This window comes from Lithohypha guttulata (assembly GCF_036872675.1).
Source record: "Lithohypha guttulata strain CCFEE 5908 chromosome Unknown scaffold_1, whole genome shotgun sequence".
NCBI lineage: Eukaryota > Fungi > Ascomycota > Eurotiomycetes > Chaetothyriales > Trichomeriaceae > Lithohypha > Lithohypha guttulata.
In genome coordinates this window covers 544,159-561,037 of record NW_027042750.1, presented here as the reverse complement: position 1 = coordinate 561,037, position 16,879 = coordinate 544,159, and the positions used below count along the sequence as shown (strand labels likewise).

Below are 16,879 nucleotides of genomic sequence, written 5' to 3'. Positions count from 1 at the left end.
CTATGTTTGGCCATGAAAAATTTGAAGGAAGCTGCAGCAGTTCACCATCCCCCCGAGGGATCATACCCGTAAGTGGTAGCAAAGAGTTATGGCGTTTGCGGTTTCAAGCTTATCCACGGAAGCTCGTGAATTTGGAGTTGCAATACTCGTGTTAGCTAACCAGGACTTAAAACCTCGTGAGTCGTTTGACCAGCATCAAGGAAGCGCTTGCACAAGCAGCGAAGACGACTTGTAAGAAAACCTTTTGCACGCTTTACAGCTGCCACAAGATATGAGATCCAAGGTCTTAGCAGTTTCGTATACAAGAAAATGCTTGTAATATACCTCTTCGTGAATGTGACATGGTATACCAATACTCACATGCAATATACAACCTCTAGCGTCTTGTTTCTGACGCCAACAATCATCAGTCCTGCAGATCGACCCCGCCTTCCCTCGCTTCAGCCTTCGATTTTAAACGAACCATATTGTAAAGTCTCGCCGTTCCTTACCAGCTAATGAAGTGCCACGCCGTCATGGTCACGAGTATAGCTGCTAGCTTGCTATATGAGTTTTCTACTTTCACACTTGCCCGCCATGACCCCAGTTGATGGCTATCTGTAACTCACGGAATACAGTTGACTCATCACGCACTTCTGACTGATTGGAACGTCGAACAACAGGAAAGTCTTTAGGACACTGTAAGCTGTTAAGTGTCTGTACATATACTACCAAAGGTGCTCAAGTGGCTCGGGTTTTCCGTTTGTGACAGTCAATTCGCGATTGCATTGCTACGTGCTGAGCATGTTCCGTCTAATTGACCTCCAGCTGTGATCAGTATTAGCAGAAGAGATATCGAGACCCCAGGTCCAGGCACAGAGCTCAAGGGGAGAACGGAAATCTCAGAGAGACAGCTAATTATTGGGTCTATTGGGTCATACGATGAACGGACATACGGCGCAATTCAACACGCCAAATATCCTGGCATCGGAGGCAGTACTTATCATCCATAGTACAGTCAATATAGACGCGCCCGCTGCGCTAGTTTTCCGGTCTTTGCGAAACACGGATACATGGCGTGACTGGAATAGGTTTGTGCCTAAGGTCACCATTGACCACCAGCCGCCAGAGGATGATCATGTTACTGCTGCTGAAATTCAGGAATTGGTCAGAAACACGAGCATTAATGGTAGTTTCTACAGCGACTTGACGGATGGAGGAGGCAATGGTACGCGACGACCACGGAGTCCTGACGACCAGCCCCCTCCCCGGTTCCGGCTCAATAGTATATCAAGTCAGATGAGTGCAGGATCAGCCGAGCAGCAGCCTCAACGGTCACAAAGCGTTGGGGAGGTGTTCACGAATCTATCACCATTTGACAAGAGGGGCAGCACTGTAAGCACAGGAAGTGGTCAGCAAAAGAAGTCAGGCGCCCAGCTGTTCCAAGAGTCGCAAGAAATCAGGAGGTCTTCCATTGCTAGCGGACAAGAGCCACCAGCAATAGTCAATAGAGTTGAAAACTCTGACAGCCATCGAGCTAGCATTGCGTATCCATCTCCCAATCATTCTCGCAGGGACTCAAAGTTGAAGCAGAGGGACTCGTCTGCAGCGGCTTCGCGAGCTTACCAATCTCTGATGAAGATGTACGGCGAGCCTTCTGTACGACTACAAATTGGTACGAAGATGACGTTCCATGTCAGAATGAAGCCGATGTCGCCCTCTGAGTTTACGGAAACCAAAATGGTAGTCATTGAGATATCTAGGCCTGATGACCCAGTCAATGAGGCAGGTACCACAGCGCTTACAAGGTCGAAGACACATACTCTTGACCGCATGGGACATTACAGAATAGTGTGGGCCGCTGATGCTGAAGGCGCATCCATATTGAACCTCTCGGCCATTTTTAGTGGCTCGAAAATGCCGAAATACCTGCTTCAAGCTGAGCGCGTTCATGAGATCGAACCGACCGGGCCTGAATCGTGCATATACAGAAACTGGGAGTGCCAAAAAGGACATGCCGCCAAGCAGGTGAAGAAGAAGTACGGAGACTATTTACAGAAGATGTTCGATACATGGGGATGGGGGTTGAAGGAATTTTGCGAGGGTCTGCATGCGCCAAAGATCGCAAGGAGAGACTTCAGTATCAGTGCTGACGAGGCACCGATTGTGATCCAGACACTGACATAATTGTAATTGAAAGAGGTGTTTGTGTAGCAGAAAATCCCGACAAGTAATGATGAGGTGGTGGTCAGCTTGACAACGTCAATATCCCGTGCGTATTTGTTCTTGTGCAACCTCTTCCCAACAGAAGTCTTCGCTCAACTGCTACTTCTTAGATCCAGCTTTCTGGCATTGAACCGAAGTGACAACCACCAATAAGCATTGAGCAATGCTATCGACCTTGTGGATGTGTAGCAAGGATGTTTGAAGAAGGAGAGGGGACCTAGCGCAACAATGAGGCTGCAAGGTATACACAATCTTGGCACGCTAAGCAGTTGCTGCGATTGATTTTCGAAATCTGCAATTTACAAAGTTACTGTCGCTATACCGATTCACACGATCCCTCCACCACACTCACAATAATCCTGCGCATTCTTCCGACGAAACAGTCGCAACAACCGCAAACATGGGTGGTGTCACAGTCCGAGACGTCGATGTGAGTTCCCAACCACGCATAACCTCGAGCGCACTTTGGCAAACATATGAAAAAGAGGAGGATGTCCCAAATACCAGAAAAGAATGCTCGTGAGGTACACTGCTGTCGAATAGCAGGCTGACTTTGGTGACCACAAAAGGCTCAAAAATTCATCAATGCTTATGCCGACTTCTTGAAGAGACAGGGCAAGCTACAAATTCCAGGTCAGTCACCCGAGCATACAAGAGAAGCAGATATGGGGTCGAGAAAGAACAGACAACACCAGCATACTATATGTGTGCCTGGTCGTTGCCCGTTACTGCTTGACAACCCCTCGAAAATTGCCTACGAAGAGCAAAAAACTAACATCAATCTCAACAGGTTGGGTCGACACCGTAAAGACCTCGCACAGCAACGAACTCCCCCCACAATCACAAGACTGGTTCTACGTCAGAGCCGCTGCCGTCGCTCGCCATGTCTACCTGAGAAAATCCGTCGGTGTCGGCCGTCTCGCCAAGGTTCACGGTAGCACCAAGAACCGAGGCAGCAAGCCAATGCACCACTGCGATGCCTCTCGATCCGTTGACCGAAAGGTCCTGCAGGCTCTGGAGAAGATTGGTATCGTTGAGAAGATCGAGGATGATGAGGAGGGTGGCAGTGGAAAGGGCGGTCGACGAATCACGCAGGCTGGTCAGCGAGATTTGGATCGTATTGCTTTGACTGCTGTCGAGGAAGATGGTGATGATGAGGATGATGAGTAGGAGACTCGTCTGTACCGTGTATTTATGCATCGGCGTGGGACATACTCCTCGATAGGCGAACTTTTGCACTCACAGCTACAGGCCACGTGGAGTGGTTAGGTCTCACTGAATGCTGGCATTGTCATCGTTCTTCTTCGACTTTGGGCTGGTATGTCTAGCTTTCAAAGAGTAACGGGTTGTCCAAACAATTAGCTGTGCCAGTGGACCATGCTTCAAAGCATACTACCTCCACCACTATGAGATGCAAGCAGTGTCGACAAACATACCACTGACACGAATGAAAGTTTCAGGAATCACAGAGAATGGAGAAATAATTCATACATCGAATCCTAAGAGTTCTCATTCAAGCATGTATCCAGATTCTCAAGTACTATTCAAGTGCTACTTTATCCAATGGTATACATACAATCAACCAAAAAAGGCACTATACAAGTGTTATCGCCTGTGCCTGATGATCCAATCCGGGTATCTCATGCAAAGTTTTAATCATCAAATCGTAATCCATATGCGCCTGTGCTCGTCGTGAGCACCGCCTTGAGTCAATCCAAACCTCCCATGCCCCTGCTCCATCGCTATACAAAACCCGGTTCAGGGTGTAATGGTGAGATATGCTCGTTTAGAACGAGCCGCAAGTTGTAGTGTTCGAAAGAACGTCCACGCCCTGCATGGAGCAAGAGCCACTGACGTTTCCCTCAGGCTGCGTTTTGGTATGGTCTAGCTCAGTCATGACCTAAGGTTCGGTCTACCTCTTCTCGACGGGAGCGGAGAAGGCCTGTGTGTCTGACTATACTCCCACTGATCGAGAGCTTCCTGCAGGTCGTCCTCCTCAAGATCGTCGACCGCGAAACTATCGCTTTTCTTGATAGGTTGCTTGGCAGGCTTGGGTGGCGGGAAGGCTGTCGGTGGCTCGACTGCAGGAGGAACGGACGTCGGAAAGCTATCGGTATTTGCCTTTGCTGCACGCACGAGCTGGGTTGTTGGGACGGACAGTAAAGTTGCGTCGTCGAGGCCACAGTCGTCAAAGTCTTCGTCGTCGGAGTCCTTGCTAGCAGTGTCGTCTGATATGTTCATCTCGGCGAAGATGTTGTCGTGGTCGGATGACTCATATGTTTCTTTAAGTGTATTGTTCTGTGCCGTAGCAGGGCTGGAGACCACGACGGATTTGTGAGACAACTTATGAAGAGACTTCGTGGACGACTTAGTAGGAGAGTCGGAACCCGGTGATGCCACAGTCACAGGCTGCTCATTCTCTTTATCCCCAGAAACATCGTCGTCGAGGTCGTCCGCAAGATCCTGAGTACAAATTCTGGAGAGGATGTCCCTGACCTGTTGTGTGGAAGGAGGGTAGGCGTTAGCCTTGGCTAGCTTGTCCTCGAAACTACTGACTCTTTTTGTTTGACTGGTTCTGACGTTGACATCGGATTTTGTCATCGGCGAGAGAGGAGGTCGTTTGTTTTGAGTAGGCAGAGCAGGAACCTTAAATATTGGTACTAGAAGCTGAGGAGCCTGGTTGGCTTCGTCGTCTAGAACATCTATACCAGCGTCACTGTCCTCTGCAACCTCAAAGTGTTCGCGAGGACTTAAATTCGTATTCTGTATCTGATCTGGTCGCGGTCCTGGCTGTAGCAGATCCGTATTGCAGATTCTGGGATTTGAGAAATCTTCGGTTGACAGACGATTCGTTTCCTCGTTGAGATAAGACCCTGCATCTGAGTTGTTGTCATCATCCTCACTTGACTCTTGTGACAAACTTTCAACTTTCGCAAGCTCGGACAAACCGCGTTCGTCGTACTTGGTTGAAGTGCGCGCTTTGTCCTTCACTATAGTCTTGTTTCTGTTTTCGTCGCTAAGACATGGGCGTTGTGTTTGGTTCGACTTCGGCTTTGTCTGTTTGGGACGGCCACCAAACCAAGAGTGTAGGTTTAGCTGATCCTCATCCTTCTTCGCAAGGGTTTGAGTAAATGTGATCTTTCCCGCTTCGAATAGGTCCCTCTTCAGATGCTGCTCCTTGGCCAGCTTCTCTGCTCTTTTCACAGCATTAGTTTTCTTGTTCTGCTCACGCTGTAGAGCTTTGTTCGCTTTCTTTTGCTGTTCCTCCTCACGATCCCATGCCAGGATTTCGGCCTCGGTCGGCTCTTTGTACCATTTTCCAGACTTTTGATGAGCGCGCTTTGCTTGTTTGGTAGTTTGGACTACAGTAACTTGTCCAGTCTCTTCGTCGACATATTCACCGTAGGGCCGCTTTCTTTTGCGCATGCTGGAACCTTGGTAGGTCGACAGGGTAGCTAGTCGCAAGAGTGTTTATATTTGCGTAAGAAGTGGTTGTCAACGTCCGGAGTGGAAGTACGGTGGAGCAGTCTGCCGCTAAATGACGTTTCTCTCTCCTGTGGCTCGGTTGCGGTTCTTGGATATGTACTAATACTTTGCGCTCAGCACTTGAGATATTTAGTAATAAATCTAGGATGGCATGTTCTTGCGGGGTGAGATGCAATTCCTCAAAAGCAGTGTTAACAAAAGGGTCCAGCTATACAGCCATCTCCTAAGCAATAGGATGATCGAACAGAATAAATTTGTGGTTACCCTTTAGAACAGGTCCAAGGCTCAATATCTACGATTTGTTTGACGCAATGCACACGCTAGGTATCATCCTTTGCTTGTTCGTCCTCACTACCTTCCACATCGTCCATTTCCTCGATGGGGAAGGTCAAGATAGCTGCAATTCCTCCTAAGCCTTCCAGCCTCTTTCCACTCTCGTGATCGCTACTGAGTATCCGTACCTCTCCTCCTTCCACATCTCTGACTCGATCAACCAGCGTTACCCACCTTCTCCGAGTCACGACGTCCTGACTTCGAAACAAATCGTTGTTGACCAGGAGCACACCACCTCCTCGGCCAACAGCGCCTTTATCAACAGCTTGCTCTACTTCTCTTGGGCCATACCAAGCCCTCCCATCGTCTTTTCGCAAGAGTGCAAAGAAGTCATCCATAACCGCCGTCTCGCGAGCGTACTGTGTGTTTTGTAGGCGAGCTCGCACTTCGGGGCTATTCAGGACTTCATTGAGACTATGTAAATGGCCTGAACTGCTGTGGACGACTATGAATGCCTTCCGCTTAACCAAATCCTGTAAAAACTTTTCTCCTCTGTTGGCGGCAATTTCATTGATATACTTGAGGAAGCCCTGTGCAACGAAACCTGGACTTGCTAGGAGGATAGGAAATGACGCGGAGCTATCCTTATTCTCGAGAAGCACCTCAAGTTGTCGCAGTAAAGTATCCAGGACTGTGCTATAGAACTTCTGTAGTCCCTTGTCGTGGTCTGCGCTTCGGCCAGCACCCGTTCGTTTCCTCGGCACGCTGGCTTCGACTCTCTGCCTCAGGATGGTTTGATGTGAGGTTAAGAAACAAATATTGCCAAGGCCTTCTTGCATGACAACTGCGACTGCCTCTGTGCTTTTGTTGGGGTCGACGGCTTCCATCAATTGTGCTTGAGCAACACTATCCCAGCCTGCTCCTCCATCTTTGCCTTCGACCACTTTATCAATCGTAAAGTTTCTATTCAGCTCAAGGTCCAATGTATGATGCTGACCAATTTTGGCATACTTGTTCTCCCGAGCGATTTGTCCAGAAACATGCAGCTGACCAGCTTGTGGATCAAAGTCCAAAGACTTTACTTTGATGCTGAGATTTGTATGTACTCTCTGGGACGATGTTGAACCTGTCGTTGAAGACTCGTTCGTGACTCGGCGGACAGCCGATGCAGTCAAGAAATCACCTATGAGCACAAGATTGTAGGCGTGCCACATGTCTTCTGGTTCTTCCGGGCATAGTGTGACTGCGCCCGAGCCATCACTATTGATGTTGCGCTTAACAAGACGCATGGTAAAGCCAACCTGGGTGTCAGATTATCAGTATGAGATATGGTGACGATATCCAGGCGCCACGATCTAGATGAGGTTATTTGGTTCGACTAATGGTTAGTTGGAAAGTTTGTTAGCCAAGGCACACACCAGTGTGTACTGTATCGTGTAGAAGAAGCTTGTATAGCCCGAACTGCTTCTCACTCAGCTGCGAGTATTGTGTGCAGCGTAGGGTACAATCATTCGCTTTCAAGAGGCGACGGCTCGTTGAGCTCCAACCCGATCTTGCCAAAGCTCTTTTGCAATGAGTGAAGGATTCCTAAAACTCTGCAATACCTGTCCTTGGTCTCAGTTCTCTGGTTTGTGAGAATTTAGCAACATGCACGACACAACATTTCATCACAGCAGATGTAGAGATCCTTTGTAAGTAGACTGACCTCAATACTCACCCCCATCAAAGAAATTGGTCGACAAGCTTTATTGTCAGCTCTTCAGTTCAAACTCTAAAGAAATCTGCTTGGGTGCAGCCACTTTAGTCACAGACTCGGATTCGGGGTATTGATGACGCTGGTAGCTTTACGCAGCGCGTGTAATTAGAAAGGAGCTCTAGTCGCGCTCCCAAAGCAGCTGGTCCCACCAGCGATCCATCGTCTCATCGTCTCATTTCCATCTCGGTCTCCCGCCATCTCTTTTCTGCACATCATCTGATGCTCGCGCAGCTCTACAGTAATACTGTCGCCTGCGATTCTCTCTCTTTCACCTCTGCGGTCACTCTTTGATCTATTTCGCGCAGCTTCTACTACGGTGCTTTGTACATATTGTCCTATCTGTGTCTGTTCGTTGCTGCTCCATCACCAGGCGCCTAGCACTTGGAAGAGGGCCTTATATCAGGCATAAGTATTCTCTGAACACGCGCAGCTCAAACTTCTACAACTCAACGGCATGGGCACCTTTCTCTTTCGATGGTATGTACTTAGCTCCACTATCCGATATAGCATGGGAGAAGCTCCTGTCCTTCGATTCGTGTAACTGACAGAGTGCTAGGCCTTACCCGGCTGACCATGTCTACGTCACTGGTACCTTCGATGACTGGGGAAAGACGGAGAAGCTCAATAAGGTTGGTGATGTTTTCGAGAGGGAGGTTGAGCTGCCTTCAGCCGACGAGAAGATCTATTACAAGTTCGTGGTAGATGATCAATGGATCGTGGACGAACAGGCTCCCAAGGAAGATGATGGTCACTACAATGTCAACAATGTCCTGCTACCAGACCAAATCAAAAAGAAATCACAACCTTCCTCCGGAGGTGCAGCTACCTCAGGGTCCGTAGCGCAAGCTCAGAACGCGCCTCGTGGCAGTGGTCATAGAGTTCTTGGAATATCCAATGCGCCTCCTGGTAGCAATAGTGGGCAAGGCGCTCTCACAGAAGCTCCCACAGTCTCTGTTGGTGGTGAAGGTGCTCCTCTACTTACAGCTGAACAGTCGCGGGCGAATCTGGCTCGTTGGATACCCCACGTTACAGCCGATCCTAATCGACCCGTCACTCGTGCCATCTCACAGAACGATGGTGCTGCTGCATCCAAGGACGAAGACCACGAATTCGAGGAGATAAAGGACGATATCCCCGGCGCATTCCCACAAACTCCCGCATACGAGTCTAGCAGCTTCAGTGTGGCTCCTATCCCTGCGACTGGTCACAGCAACACACAGAGCTCAGTTACTACCTTGAAAGAATACTATGACAATGCGGGTGGTGAAGGCACCGTTGACAGCACAATGTCTACACAACCCGTCCTTGAACCAGGTACCAAGGGTCTTGATAGCTCTGCCACCACTTCAAAAGAGGACTACGACAAAGTTGGCGCGGATGAACCTAACGATGAGCAAGTCAGTGTAAATCCACTACCAGCAACAGGACACAAAGATATCCAGAGCTCAGTCACCACATCGAAAGAGGACTACGATAGAGTTGGTTCAGATACACAAAGCGAGCAACAAGTCAGCATCAATCCTCTCCCAGCCACAGGACACTCGAATACCCAATCCTCCGTGACAACTTCGAAAGAAGATTACGAAAAGGCCGGCGCCTTTGGTGCTGCAGGAGCGGCCGTTGCTGGTATTGGCGCGGCTATTGGTGGCGCTTTCTCACGTCCCAAGCCTGATGATAAGAACATTATTCCCGAGTCCTCGCTTCCCATGAACCCTGACAAAAGCGATACTATGGATACTGGTCCTTTCATGAATTCAGCTGGGCCAGGCACCACCACCGCCGACTTGGCATCGAAAGTCCCGCTCGAACCCAGACGCGAAGCTCAGGTCGTAGACTCGCCTGACCCAGAGGCACCAGAAGCCCTCAAACAGAGTGCTGCTACTCCTTTTGTCTCTTCATCTGGACCTGGTACCACCACAGCCGATCTAGCATCTCGAGCTCCGCTCGAGCCACGAAGAGAGGCACAAGTTGTGGATGATCCAGCATCGACACAAAGCACAAGTGCGCCCCCTTTTACGAACTCTTCTGGGCCAGGGACAACGACTGCTGCCCTAGCCTCGCAGGTCCCATTAGAACAGAAACGACAAGGTGTTATCGTTGATGACCCGGCATCTCCTGAGCTGATTGCTGAAAAATCTGCCGTTGAGCAAGAACTCCTATCGACAATTCCCAAAACTCAAGCCACTGGTGCGCCTGCTTCAGCAGCCAGGATGCAAACAAGCTTCTACGGACTTGCCACTGCTGTGCCGGAGCCAGTTGGGGAATCAATTGCAAAGGCTCACGCTTCGCCCGAGGCTGCTACCGAGCCCTCAGTCGTTGCTGAAAAGTCTGCCTTTGAGCGTGAGCTACAAGCTAAAGTCCCCGTTGTCAATGCGACTGGAGAACCAGCCCCTACAATCTCAGCAGCAACCTCGACATCGGCTCCAGAACCCACATCAACATCAGGGCCTGGTAGTTACAAGTTCGCTGCAGCTGTCCCAGAGACTGTCGAAGAGTCTTTCACTAGATCTCACACCTCTCCCGAGGCGGCAACAGAATCGTCAGCCGTTGCTGAGAAGTCCGCAGTTGAAAGAGAGCTACAAGAGAAGGTTCCTCTCGCCACCTCTACCGGTGAACCAGCCCCTACCACGTCATCAGGAACAGGTTTCAGTAGCTATCGACTCGCCACGGCTGTACCAGAGACTGTAGAGGATTCGATTACCAAAGCACATGTCTCACCAGAAGCCGCCACAGAAACATCAGCTGTTGCTGAAAAGTCTGCAGTTGAGAGGGAACTACAAGAGAAGGTTCCTGTCGTCGACAGTACCGGCGAACCAGCCCCAGGTCATAGCCAGGACACAGCGGCAGCAACTGTCGCATCCCTAACTGATGGCAGGACCGCCAACGAACCTGTGCCAGATACTGATACAGGCAATCAAGACAGAGGAGGTACTGCTGGAGCCATTGCTGGGGGTGCTGTTGTAGGTGGAGCCGCGGCGGCTAGTGCAGCAACTCTTTCTGCTCGACACAACGACCGAGATATTGAACCACCAAGAATCGCTGACAGTCAAAAACCGAACATCACTAGCGAAGTCTCTCCTGCCGATTCAACGACAACTGCTCCTGATCCCACACTTCCACCCACGTCCGGTATTGGAGCTGCAAGTTCTCATCCTGGCGTATCGCCTGTTGCGGGTGCAGCTCTCTCGGACGGAACTGAGGATCCTACGATAGATGGTGCGCCACCTGTCGTTAGACCCAAGGCACCGGTCGAGACCTCAGAAGCCACAGCGACCGAGTATGCTCCACCTCGTAAGGCAGGATTTGCGCCCGGAGTATCGCCATCGGCAGCAGCAGCTCTATCCGATGGCACAGAAGACCCGACGTTGCAAGATGAAGAAGACGCCTTGCAAGACGAGCCTGCAGTCAGGATGATGGCACAAAACGAAGCTACTGATGCCGCAACTACGATTGAGGGAGATACTAAGGTGTACAACGCCATCACAACAGATGCTCAGCCGCTTGTAGGGTCAACAGAGACTACAGCGCCGTTAGCTAGCACAACCGCGCCAATACTTTCGAGCGGCGGACCAATCGTCGAAGGAGAGACCAAAGCGCACAACATCACCACAATCGAACCAGAGTCTACTCAACAGCCGACTTTGAGCTCGAGCGAGAAGCCGACAGAGAGGGCGGCTGAAAAGATGGCAGAGACAGCAGCGCCAGTAGCCAGCACCACTGAGTCAAAGTCATCCGCAACGCCCCTAACTAGCACTACTGCGACAACACCTTCAAGCAGCCAAGCAGTGAGCAAGCCCGTTGAAGCAAAGAGCTCGACTCCAGAAACCCCAAAGAAGACGACGGTAGCGCCTACCAGTTCGGCTGCAAGCACGCCAGCTAGAGGAACACCAGAATCCAGCACAGCAGGAGACAAGAAGAAGAAGCGAAATCGGCTCAGCCAAATCTTCAAGAAGATATTCGATTAGAATATGCGAAGGAGGATTAGGCGATGCGCTCGAAGGTTTAGCACGAGCCAGATTGCGTGGTCTTTGCAGCTTTATTTCAGTGTGTGCTTGGATTGTTTCTGTGATACCTTGCTGTTGTCAGTGGTGGATTATACCCTCAGTTGTTCACGTTGGTCATGTACGGTAGCGTATGTAATTAATCTTCCTGTACCAATAATTCGACGCCTCTTGGGGGCTTGATCATGTTGTACAAGGTCTTTTGAAGCGAGCTTCTGGAAGAAATAGACAGAGCTTCTAGAAGTGCTTTCGAACCGGAGGCAGGAAGGGCATGCTTAGAGTGGTTAGCGGTGAGCAGCAATACGGCAAGGAGTTCCAGGCTACACATGCACAAGGGGCGTTAGCAGCCAATCATGCTGTCCAACCCCGCTTGATCGCAAAAAGAACAGAGCTTAGGCCTACTTGTCAAGGTCTAGCCTCTTAGTGAGCCTGCAGCTTCATCTTCATATACTGGTAGCAAGCATCATTGCCTTTAAGATTCTCAAAGTCACTCTACTCATAGCCAAGTAGTGCTTTTGTCCGGCTCACTGGCAGTATTTAACGTTTCACATGCAAGTGTTGCAGGTAAGTGGTGTTTGTTTTCGTGGATTCTTGCGTACGTCATACGAGCTCCACACTGCGGCGCAAAGTCTCAAGTTTCGGGCACGGTCGAAGCCCGTTGTCCCCATCTGTACTATCCTTACATACAAAGGTATGCACCAAATAATCTGTCGTCGCTGATAGTATTAACGCGCACAGTATTGCTGCGTGGCTGTCAAGTTGTTTCTTGAACCTCAAAAGCGAACAACGTTGCTACAAGCTCACTTTATCCTTGGAACTGAGCAGCTTGCTTCGAACCAAGCAAGGATTCTCGGAACAAAACAGCAGTTCGAAAGCATCCATTTGGCAGATCGCGCTTGCCCCACCTTTAGAGGTCCATCCTTCTTCCTCCACGACAGGCGAGCCAGTCACAGTCTTGCTTGCTTGAAACGAACAGGTTGCTGGAAGGTTTGGTCAAACCTGTCTCCAGCTTAGGCAATTCTACCCATCCCCACACCGTTGCTAGAGACATCATGCCGTCGCTGGAACCCTCATATCAGCAAGAGGTTGATGCTTTGCTGCAAGATCTCTCACTAAACAAACCCAAGGACGTCGTCCAGCACTGCGCCAACTACTTCAATCGTAAACTAGAATCCGAGAGAGCTTCCCACCACCCAGCTTCGTGCTCAAACATGGCCGACACTGCGGGGCCCTTCGATCGACCTCGAAACCCTAATGCTATTGAGGAAGAGGAGGAAGAACGTGATACCTTTGGCTCCCCTACACAACCCAACTATCGCTCCAATGCTTCACCCTTCTCGGGCTCGTCGCCCTTCTCAGCAGGTTCAACTACAACTGCAGGCAGCCTGTTTGGCAATTGGATGGGTGGGCATGGAGCAACAGACGATGCTGAAGCTGCACAACATACCCCAGCAAACTTTCCAGGAGCCGGTCGACGAACTTCTGTCTCGGCAGAAGCCATGCAACCAGATGCAGACTCGGGTAACTGGCGACCACCTCACCACCAGAAAACACCAGATCAGCTAGAGAGACTAAGGGCTGCCGTCTCTAGCAATTTCTTGTTTACCCATCTTGACGAAGAATCCTTCAGTCTCGTCCTAGGTGCACTAGGCGAGAAAGCTATTCCTGCAGCCAACATTCGGGTTATTAACCAGGGTGATGAAGGTGACTATTTCTACGTTATCGAGTCTGGCGAATTCGACGTATATATACATGGCGATGGTGCGCCTGCTGGTGCGGACGTCGGCAAGAAAGTAGCCACTGTTGGTTCTGGAGGCAGTAAGTTCGTCCAAACTTCAGCTTGTGCCCTTGCTATAGAGTAATGCTAATCCGAATACAGGCTTTGGAGAACTCGCCCTTATGTACAATGCTCCTCGTGCTGCCACTGTTGTATCGACCGGCAAGAGCATGTTATGGCAACTAGACCGTATAACGTTCCGAAAGATTCTGATGACCAATGCCTCGGAGCGAAGAAAAATGTACGAAGGCTTTTTGGAGGATGTACCGCTATTAGCTGGCCTGAAACAATACGAGCGAGCCAAGATCGCCGATGCTCTAGAAACTGTCAAGTTCGCTGCTGGCCAAAACATCATCACCGAAGGAGAACCAGGAACCAACTTCTACATGCTCGAGTCTGGTAATGCACAAGCTTTCAAACAAGGGGTTGACCACCCGGTGAAGGAGTACAAGCGAGGTGACTACTTCGGCGAATTAGCTCTGCTGAACGATCGACCACGTGCTGCCTCCGTTATCGCTCAGTCAGATTGTAAGGTCGCCAGATTAGGTAGAGACGGCTTCAAGCGACTACTAGGTCCCGTCGAGAGCACTATGAGACAACAGGAGTATGAGGGACATGGAGATCCGCTGCAGCAGAGCACTACCGCGACCTAGGCGGTCGAAGACAAGCGTGATACACACAGTATGGATGACAGTTCTTCTAAAAACAAGGAGTCGACCACCTCTGCAAACTTCTTCATTAGCCCAATCAAGAAGACATCGGAAGCACTTACGAGAACGGCCTGGAAGACAAAGAGTGCGGCGAACAAGCAGGAACAAGCAGGAACACGAATAACGAGCTACCTGAGTAGGTGAGAAGGACGGTGTTCTTGCGAGAAAAGGACGAGCTGGCTTGGAATTCGAGCTTTCACGATTTGCATGATAGGCGTAGAGTAGGACGACACGATGGAACTCTTTACCTTGATATCGCAATACAATGCCGGATGGTGGCAGTATGCCAAACTGGTCTACTAGTCGTGTCCTCTCTCGAGCAAGTCGTCCTTTCCTGAACCTCATGAACACTGGCTAGCACTATACGATTGATCTCGAGCCTATCTATATCCCCTGCTCTATCTCCGCACTTCTCTCAATTCCTTCCCTCCAACCTATCCACAATCAACCTTGCTACATTCCTTCCACTCAACGCACTCGCCTCCATCGCACTAATGAATGCCTCCATCGGCGACGTATAGTACAGTTTCCCTTTCCATGCTGTTGCTGCTGCTTTGTCATGCCCGCCGTCAGTTACATTGGGTGCCGGATAATCCTTACAGGAATAGATATCGAAACATTCAAAGTCGGTCCTTGGGGTCATGTAAGGGTAACTATTCCATTGCTTTTCGTGGTGCCAGGGGAGGAGGGCGTGGGGAATGGTGCTGATTGAGTGGTGTTTTGACGTGTTGTGGTGGTTGGTGGTGGTGGTGGTTGTGCAGTCATCCCGCCTGAGTGATTTCGGCAGAGAAGGGTGAGTACACCACCCGAAGAGATCGATGAGGTATTCGGCTGTGACGGGGGCGGGAGAGAAGATCTTGTAGATATATTGCTTGTCATTGGGAGCGCGACGAGGCCATATTGGAGATGTAAGATTGTTGTTGGTTGATGAGATGAGGTTCTCTGCTGGGATGTGCCCAGATAATACAGAGGGAGGAATATACGTGTCTGTTGTGGGATTGATTGTTCTTAGGGTACTGAGGGACCAGAACGTGGTGGGGCCGACGCCATGGACGCCTCGGCCGAGGGAGTCTGGGTCTGTGTCTAGTGGGAGAGTGGTGAGTATGGTGTCTGGGACGAGGTGGTCTTGGTCAGACTTGAGGCCGAAGAAGGCGGGATCAGGGCGGAAGGGACTAGTGAAGAGTGTTACGTGGAGGGAGACGTAATCGACTTTGCCAGGTTTCCAGGACGGAGATGGTGAGAGGGTCAGCCATGAGGAGTTGTATGGTGCTGCTAGGACGACGACGTCGAATCCGCTTTCGTCGACTTGGTGTGTGTTGGATTTGTTGTATGATATTGTGGATTTCCCATTAGGAAGTGTCTCGACACGATGTACTTTTGCACCTAAATGAATACCTGCTTCTGCTTCCTTGACCATCCTATCGAAGATTCGCCAATTCCCACCTTCTACGCTCATTCCGCCTTCTGTAGACATACACACCATCGTCTCAAGACCATGAAAGTCCGCCAGATTCTGAGCATAATTGACTCGAGAACTAGCCTGAATCACCTCGCGGGAGAACCTCTCACCCACTCCTGCCGCCTTCAGAAGTTCCGGACCTGTCTCCCCTGTGACTGGGAGAAGATCAACTTCTCGCAACACCTCTCCAAGGTCCTGGAAAGGAAAAGCATCATCGTACATTCGCAGAAATCGGCCAATGACACTGTTACGTATACTTTGCAGCCGAACAGCGCTCAACCCATATCTCCAGATAATCTTTGCCATGTTCCACCATCCGTCGAGCGTTCCCTTGAGTCCTGACCTTTCGTCACCGTTCGATAGAGTAAAGACGAAATTTGTGCCATCCCAGACACCAAGATCGTAGGCTGAACCAGTGCCTTCATCTTCTCTGCTGGTGGCTGACAACCCGAACTCACGGGTGGCATTGTAGAGAATCTGATTGATCTCGACGAATATCGATGCTCCTAGTTCGACTGGGTATCTGGGGTCATTCAGGGCATTGATGGTGGTGGTTCGTCCACCGATGTGGTTCTCTGCTTCGAAAATTGTGATGTTGATGGGCACATCATGTTGAGCGAACTTCCGTATATGGTATGCTGTCGATGATCCAGCGGCGCCTGCCCCAATGATGGCTATCCTATAAGGCTGGGGACTTTGCGCTGAGTCTAGTACTGTCTGTTCTGCATTTGCTGTGGTTGGACAGCACAGAACCAAGAGGCCGAGCAGAAATCCGAGCATATGCCACATGCTTCCGTTATTCAACTCACATCGTTCAAGTCGAGAGGAAGGAAATGTTCCGAGGAGGCAAGAGATCATGAGTAGAAGCATAGGAGACTAGTGCGTCGGTGGCGGAAAACTGCCCCCATAGCTAGACATCGGCAACACGACCACAGCTACTCTATCTATACTATAGTCGACATCGTCGTGGTTCAAAGTGGTGACCAGAGTGGGTAGACTATACATTCGCGTAGTGTTTGGTTGAAACAACTCGGTACTGAGGATGCGGACCTGTGGCTGTGACTGCCACAGCAGGCATGAATGCTGCCAGTATTAGGGGACTTGAAGAGGTTCTACGACTGCCTTCCGCAACCTATATGCAAATGCCCTATCAACCTAGCCTATACACAGAATGCCATTGTAGTTATGAAGTGAATCACATCACCGAATGTG

The 16,879-nt window shown here is 50.2% G+C and overlaps 7 protein-coding genes across 7 annotated transcripts; 4 read left to right on the top strand and 3 right to left on the bottom strand.

Moving 5' to 3' along the window:
• Positions 1-921: 921 nt before the first annotated feature.
• LTR64_000207 (uncharacterized protein) lies at positions 922-2,166 on the top strand (the record flags this gene model as incomplete). The annotated part of the gene is made up of 1 exon (XM_064894593.1): positions 922-2,166. The coding sequence occupies one exon, from the start codon at positions 922-924 to the stop codon at positions 2,164-2,166; it is 1,245 nt and encodes a 414-aa protein (XP_064757280.1).
• A 439-nt stretch (positions 2,167-2,605) lies between these two features.
• On the top strand, positions 2,606-3,375 carry RPS19A (Protein component of the small (40S) ribosomal subunit; the record flags this gene model as incomplete). The annotated part of the gene is made up of 3 exons (XM_064894592.1): positions 2,606-2,635; positions 2,775-2,838; positions 2,996-3,375. 3 exons carry the CDS (start codon positions 2,606-2,608, stop codon positions 3,373-3,375), a joined length of 474 nt encoding a protein of 157 aa, XP_064757279.1.
• A 723-nt stretch (positions 3,376-4,098) lies between these two features.
• Positions 4,099-5,631, bottom strand: LTR64_000205 (uncharacterized protein; the record flags this gene model as incomplete). The annotated part of the gene is made up of 1 exon (XM_064894591.1): positions 4,099-5,631. One exon carries the CDS (start codon positions 5,629-5,631, stop codon positions 4,099-4,101), a length of 1,533 nt encoding a protein of 510 aa, XP_064757278.1.
• Positions 5,632-6,011: 380 nt separating this feature from the next.
• Positions 6,012-7,253, bottom strand: DOM34 (Translation factor pelota; the record flags this gene model as incomplete). The annotated part of the gene is made up of 1 exon (XM_064894590.1): positions 6,012-7,253. One exon carries the CDS (start codon positions 7,251-7,253, stop codon positions 6,012-6,014), a length of 1,242 nt encoding a protein of 413 aa, XP_064757277.1.
• Positions 7,254-8,174: 921 nt separating this feature from the next.
• Positions 8,175-11,685, top strand: CRP1 (Cruciform DNA binding protein; the record flags this gene model as incomplete). The annotated part of the gene is made up of 2 exons (XM_064894589.1): positions 8,175-8,197; positions 8,277-11,685. The coding sequence occupies 2 exons, from the start codon at positions 8,175-8,177 to the stop codon at positions 11,683-11,685; spliced, it is 3,432 nt and encodes a 1,143-aa protein (XP_064757276.1).
• Positions 11,686-12,773: 1,088 nt separating this feature from the next.
• On the top strand, positions 12,774-14,151 carry LTR64_000202 (uncharacterized protein; the record flags this gene model as incomplete). Its single annotated transcript, XM_064894588.1, has 2 exons — positions 12,774-13,539; positions 13,601-14,151. The coding sequence occupies 2 exons, from the start codon at positions 12,774-12,776 to the stop codon at positions 14,149-14,151; spliced, it is 1,317 nt and encodes a 438-aa protein (XP_064757275.1).
• Positions 14,152-14,623: 472 nt separating this feature from the next.
• Positions 14,624-16,456, bottom strand: LTR64_000201 (uncharacterized protein; the record flags this gene model as incomplete). Its single annotated transcript, XM_064894587.1, has 1 exon — positions 14,624-16,456. One exon carries the CDS (start codon positions 16,454-16,456, stop codon positions 14,624-14,626), a length of 1,833 nt encoding a protein of 610 aa, XP_064757274.1.
• Positions 16,457-16,879: the final 423 nt, after the last annotated feature.